Source organism: Solanum dulcamara, chromosome 3 (assembly GCF_947179165.1).
Source record: "Solanum dulcamara chromosome 3, daSolDulc1.2, whole genome shotgun sequence".
In the NCBI taxonomy this organism is placed as follows: Eukaryota; Viridiplantae; Streptophyta; class Magnoliopsida; order Solanales; family Solanaceae; genus Solanum; species Solanum dulcamara.
The window spans coordinates 24,793,766-24,800,083 of NC_077239.1; the positions used below are offsets into that span (position 1 = coordinate 24,793,766).

General features: G+C 34.0%; 1 protein-coding gene across 1 annotated transcript; it reads left to right on the top strand.

The window, feature by feature from the left end:
• The first annotated feature begins 3,748 nt into the window (after positions 1 to 3,748).
• LOC129882477 (U-box domain-containing protein 16) lies at positions 3,749 to 6,080 on the top strand. The gene has a single exon (XM_055956775.1). It carries the CDS (start codon positions 3,874 to 3,876, stop codon positions 5,944 to 5,946), a length of 2,073 nt encoding a protein of 690 aa, XP_055812750.1. The 5' UTR covers positions 3,749 to 3,873; the 3' UTR covers positions 5,947 to 6,080.
• Positions 6,081 to 6,318: the final 238 nt, after the last annotated feature.

The window sequence follows — 6,318 nt, forward strand, 5'->3', positions numbered from 1 at the left end:
GTAGTCTCAGATGCATCAAATTATATCGTACTTTTGGATGTATGATCATTTTCAAGTGGTCATATCTTTATTTCAGGTTTATCCACAAAATAAGTGGATCCTTAACTATAAGATATTTAATTTTCAGAATTTTATCGAGATGATGATGCAATAATGTTATAGTTTTAGCACAATTTTATTTTGATGCTTTATTTCATCTTTAATGGTGTCTTCAAAATTCATAACATCCAAATAAATGTCAGCATCCAACACCCACAAAGGATAGTTCTTGCTCGAACTATGAGGGGCACCGAATTCAAGTTTCGTAAGATTAACGATATTAAAAAGAAGGAAAATAAATAATACCTTAGCCTTCAAACTTAACCTTCACTCTTTGAGAATGTAGAGTCTCTTTATTATAACGTGTTATGAAACTATATAAAACAATAAGAAGAATAAAATAGAGAGAAAATGGAAGCATTTTTATTTTTCTGGAAGGATTAGAGATTGAGGGATGTTCATAGATTCAAACGTTCTTTACAATGATGGGGGGGACTCCTTATTTATAGAAAAAACTGACTTGATCCCCAAATATGATTTCTAACTTTTCTCCCAATAAATTTACATAATAGACACTCAATACGATAAAAATATATTTACAACACTCTTTTATATCTATCATTTTCTTGAAGAAGAAGCTTTTGACTTTTATAAATAAAAGATTCTTTATTCTCATACAAGAGTAAAATAGCATTCATAATGTAATATTTTAGTGATTAAAGAATCTTGTTTAGGAAAAAGATTAATTATTCTCTCAATAAGTTTATGTGCTTTATATTAGTTTTCCAATAAGTAGCTCACTTAATCAAATCATATTAAATAATATTATGCCTTTTTTAGTATAATTATTTTATTTTTCTGATTTATCATTGTTCAAAAATTGCAATTATTAGCTTCAGTATGATGCTCTATTATTTCGATCCCAACTCCTATCATCTCTATCATTATTATTATATCAACTCTTATCATCACTGTCAACCACTACTGTCAGTCGCTACCACACCTACCACCTCCATCATTATAATTATATTCACTATCACCACTATCGTCGTTGCCACCTCCTCCACCACTATCATCGACTATCACCATTGCAACTAATTCATTCTACCAACTACCTCCACCATCACATCTATCACTATCACCAACGACCACCAACATCATCGTCAAACACAACACATTCTTCAACCATCACCATAAATTACTAACATCAACAAAATTCATCATCACAATTAATAACTATTCCCACCGCTATTACCAACTGCTACCATCGTGTCGACCATCACAATTATTACTATCACTATTACTAGTCACTAGCACAAACTATCACTATCACTACAAATCATCACTAGCAATATAATATTTTTTTTATCAAATTATAATTTAATTTTTATTAAATTTTAATTTTTATTAAATTTTAATTTTTTAGCCTCCGAAAGTCTTCTCAAAAGATTGGAAGTTAAAATGAAAAATGGCAAATTGAAGACACAAGAAAGCCAGTAACTCCTAGAAATTAAAGAAAAAGGAAAAAGAGAGAATTAAAAGAGAAGATGAAATGTAAAATCTGAAAGTTTTTAACATTCTCTTTCTTTCTTTTATTTTTTTAAAAAAGTTTTTAAGATTTTCTTTCTTTCTTTCTTTTTATTTTTTTAAAAGTTTTAAACATTATCTTTTAAAGCAGTGACACAAAATTCCATCGTCAATCAAAGCAAACGCCAAGTTGCACATATCAAGCTTAGAGATTCAAGGGGAGCATTTGGTTTAATATAAATGTCGAATGAACTTTTGACATAATTACATACAAGTTGATTCTTATTGCGTAATCAACCCAAATTCTGAAATTAGAGTAGTTGAATTTCTTCCTTGTTTCTGTTACTAATACGGAATTAAATTAAAATTGTTTGTTACTCTGTTGTACCTTCGTTTTGAGCATTAATAAAAGGAATAAATACACAAAATGAACTCTTTAAACAAATTATTTATCATCGTTCATCCTGTATCTCACCCCAAATAATTCCTTTCTGTACCCATTCGGCCCAAATTAATTACCCCTTGTACCCCCTTTAGTCTAGGCCTAATACGCGGTTATGATACTGTGAGTATCATTCAGTATTTGTGCAATTTTTCCTAAATGTTTGATTCCTTAATGATACCATAACATATGCAATATATGGTTATGATATCATTGAGGATTTTAATTGTGTCTCATTAAAAATTTTCAATATTATAATAACATACGAATATACTGTAGTAGTATCATTCATGTAATATCGAATTACTTAGGAAAACCTTTATGATACATATACTATGATGGTATCATTCAACAGTTTTGATGGTATCATTTCAGTATATGATATATACTTGAAGGATTGCTCATTGGTGAATGATGCCATGTTGTTATATATGATATTATGTGATGACATCATTAATATTCACATACTGCGATGGTATTACACATGATTTGAGGAGTGTTACTGATTATATGAAACAATCTTTAATAACACCATACCAGTATATGATAGTATCATAAAAACGTCGCTGAAGGATTGAGGTAGACATTAATGATACCATGACAGTATATAGATATACTATGATAGTATTATTACGGATCGAAACAAACCTAATGATATCATGTCAGTATATTAATACTGACGATGGCATCTTCGTCGCGAGTCGCATGCTTTGGGGGTATGAATTGTAAAGGGGTATTTGTCTGTAATTATTTTACTTTTATAGGGCATGAGTTTAGTTTTTCCTTAATAAAATGGGCCACTGATCCAATTTCAATTAAAAAAATTAGTGAAATTTTCACAAATAGCTACTATAAAAATCTTAATAGGCTGAAATAGCTATAGTTTATGTAATTATATTCCATAACTATAGCTATAACAGTTGTTTGTATAATTCGCTGCGAATATACAAATCAGTTTGTATAATTCGCTGGCAATATACGAATAGAGTAAGTATATACAAATTTTAGATTTATATAATTTAGAAATTTTTCAGAATTTATACAAATCAAATGTATCAATATTATAATTATATACATGATAGGATAAGCATATACAATTTATGAATTTATTCAATTAGAAAATTCTAAATTTATACAAATAAATTCTGAATTTATACAATTGTGAGCTTAATTATATAAATTCTGGACAAAAAAAAAAGAAGAGAGAACTGTTATTAAGTTGTTAGAATTAACCATTCCATAGTAAACTTGCTTATGAATTTAACTTGGTATACATTAAACACGAGTTGGTAACATATGAAAGATGACACTACGTAGTAATTAACGTGTTGCAACCAGTAGTATAATGTAATTCGTTGGAATGAAGTTAATTTCAAATTTTATTATTAAGTATCTTCTACAATTACCAGTAGTATAATGCTTTAGCTCAACTGGATTACTTATCTATAGAGAAAGTGGGATAAAACAATTACATGAGATATTTCAAACCAATAAAATATCTTTGTTTATGGACCTCTTACCAAATTAACTTTTAACAACAGGTAATTCTCTAATTATAGTTTATAACTAACTGTCAACCAAATAGTATTAATATAATATATAAATTACATCAGAATTTAAGAATTAAAGTGCCTGAAAAAGGCGTGCAAGTTGGATGAAACAGTCCGTCCCCATTACAACTCATCCAATACTTTCCATTTTCCTAAAAAAAAAAAAAAAAAAAAAAAAAAACCTCTCCTATCACTTCCAAGAAAAGTCTTCTTTCATTCTTTGATTTGTTCAACATTTCATACCTCTTTTCATTTCATCTAAATAGGATTCAATTCAAGATTTTGTTGTTGTTTTCAGAATTCAATCATTAGAATATGGCAGTTTCCCCTGAATCTTTCCAGCCAAGAAAACGTCGGCCGTCGGCGGACTGTTTCGTGGCTCCGAACCTCTCTGATCGCAATCTCCTTAAATCCCTTCTTCTCTTATCATCGGAAATCTCTACTCTACAACCTCTCTTATTTATCCTCAAGAGAAATACATATTCCATCATCAGGAAATCCAAGCTTTTATCAATATTATTCGAGGAACTACTCGGCAGAGATTTTAAATGTTCAGATGATCCCACTACATCACAACAACCTATAACTGGCTTTCCTCCTTCCGCAGTTTTATGCTTCGACGAACTGTACATAGTTTTACAGCGAATGAAGACTTTGCTTGAAGATTGCCGTAATTGTAGTAAGATGTGGCTACTTATGCAGATTGATGTGTTCTCCAATATTTTCCATGAATTAACTCTTGAATTGTCCACTCTATTGGATATTCTTCCTTCTAAAAAGCTCAAGTTAAACGACGATGTTCAGGAATTGCTGATTCTCATCACGAAGCAGAGCTCGGACAAATTAGCTTATGTCGATCCCAAGGATCGAGATTTACGATCTCAAGTTGTCGAAATGCTCGATAGAATTGAAAGAGAAATCGTCCCTGATCAGTGTAAATTAGCCGAAATTTTTGATAAATTAACTTTGCGTGATTGTACAAGCTGCAGGGATGAAATTGAGTTATTGGAAGAGGAAATTCAAAGTCAAACAGATGAGAAAGCAAAATCAGATATCATCGCGTTGATCGGCTTTGTTCGATATGCTAAATGTGTGTTGTACGGCGGTTCAACCCCGAGAACAAATTCCCGGCGGAGACGGGCGGCGGCAGCGGCGGCGGATGTCAATGTTCCGGCTGATTTCAGATGTCCTATTTCTCTCGACTTGATGAGAGATCCTGTGGTGGTTTCCACGGGACAAACATACGACCGCAGTTCAATAACCCTTTGGTTCGAATCGGGTCATACCACGTGTCCCAAAACGGGTCAAACTCTGACCCACACGAACCTCATACCAAATTCAGCGTTGAAGAATTTGATAGCTATGTGGTGCAGAGAGCAGAAAATACCCTTTGAGTCAACGGAGTTGAGCGTTAAATCTAACGGTGTTGTTACCAACAAAACGGCATTGGAAGCCACGAGAATGACGGTGTCGTTTTTGGTTAACAAGTTGAAGGCTTCCCAAGTTGTAGAATCAGCCAACCGACTTGTTCATGAGCTTAGAGTCTTAGCCAAGACGGACTCGGATAGCCGAGCCTGCATTGCTGAAGCTGCAGCTTTGCCGTTAATGGTTAAGCTCTTAGGTTCTGAGCATCCTAGTCTACAAGTTAACGCAGTTACAACTATTCTCAATCTATCTATTCTTGAGGCAAACAAAACAAGGATAATGGAAACGGACGGAGTTTTAAACGGAGTTATTGAAGTGTTACGGTCTGGTGCCACATGGGAGGCAAAGGGGAATGCGGCAGCAACCATTTTTAGCTTGTCGGGTGTACCTGCTTACAAGAAGAGGTTAGCTCGGAAGACACGTGTCGTGAATGGATTGATGGATTTGGCACGTGAGGGGCCAATGAATTCGAAGAGGGATGCCTTGGTAGCTATTTTGAATTTGGCGGGAGATAGGGAGGCAGTTGGAAAGTTGATTGAAGGTGGGGTGGTGGAAATGGTAGCGGAGATTATGGATGGACTACCTGAAGAGGCGGTGACAATTCTCGAAGTGGTGGTGAAGAAGGGTGGATTTGTGGCCGTTGCAGCCGCATATCCATTGATAAAAAAGCTTGCGATAGTATTAAGGGATGGAACAGATAGAGCTAGAGAGAGCGCTGCAGCAACGCTAGTGAACATGTGTCGCAAAGGGGGATCGGAGATGGTGGCGGAATTGGCAGCAGTTCAAGGGATTGAGAGGGTGATTTGGGAAATAATGGGAATGGGAACAGGGAGGGCAAGAAGAAAAGCAGCAACATTGTTGAGGGTTCTAAGGAGATGGGCTGCTGGATTGGATGCAGAAGTGGCATCAGGGGCTTATTCAGATGTGAATACAAATACTTCCAGAATAGTATTGCCAGGTTAATTTTTTCTTTGTTCAGAATATGGAAAAAGTTGGTTCTTTTGTTTATTTGCTTACACAAACAAACTGTAACATTTGAGTCCACGTCCTTTGTGAATTGTACAATTGTTTATACCTTTTCCAAGTTGAAGAAAATAGAGCAAGTTTCAGCCTTTATTGACAAAATTTACCTGTGAATATCTTTGTTCTACCCATTGGTTGCTCTTTAGTGTGCCAATTCATGTTGAAAGCTGATTACTCTGTAGCTGGTGAGGTTGGCTTATGTTGATCTCTATGTATGAGTGTATTTTTTTGTAGGATTTTAAGGAACACAGGCTGATGATCTTAGTTGTGATCATAGTGACATGAATCACAAAATAAACTATAAATTACATG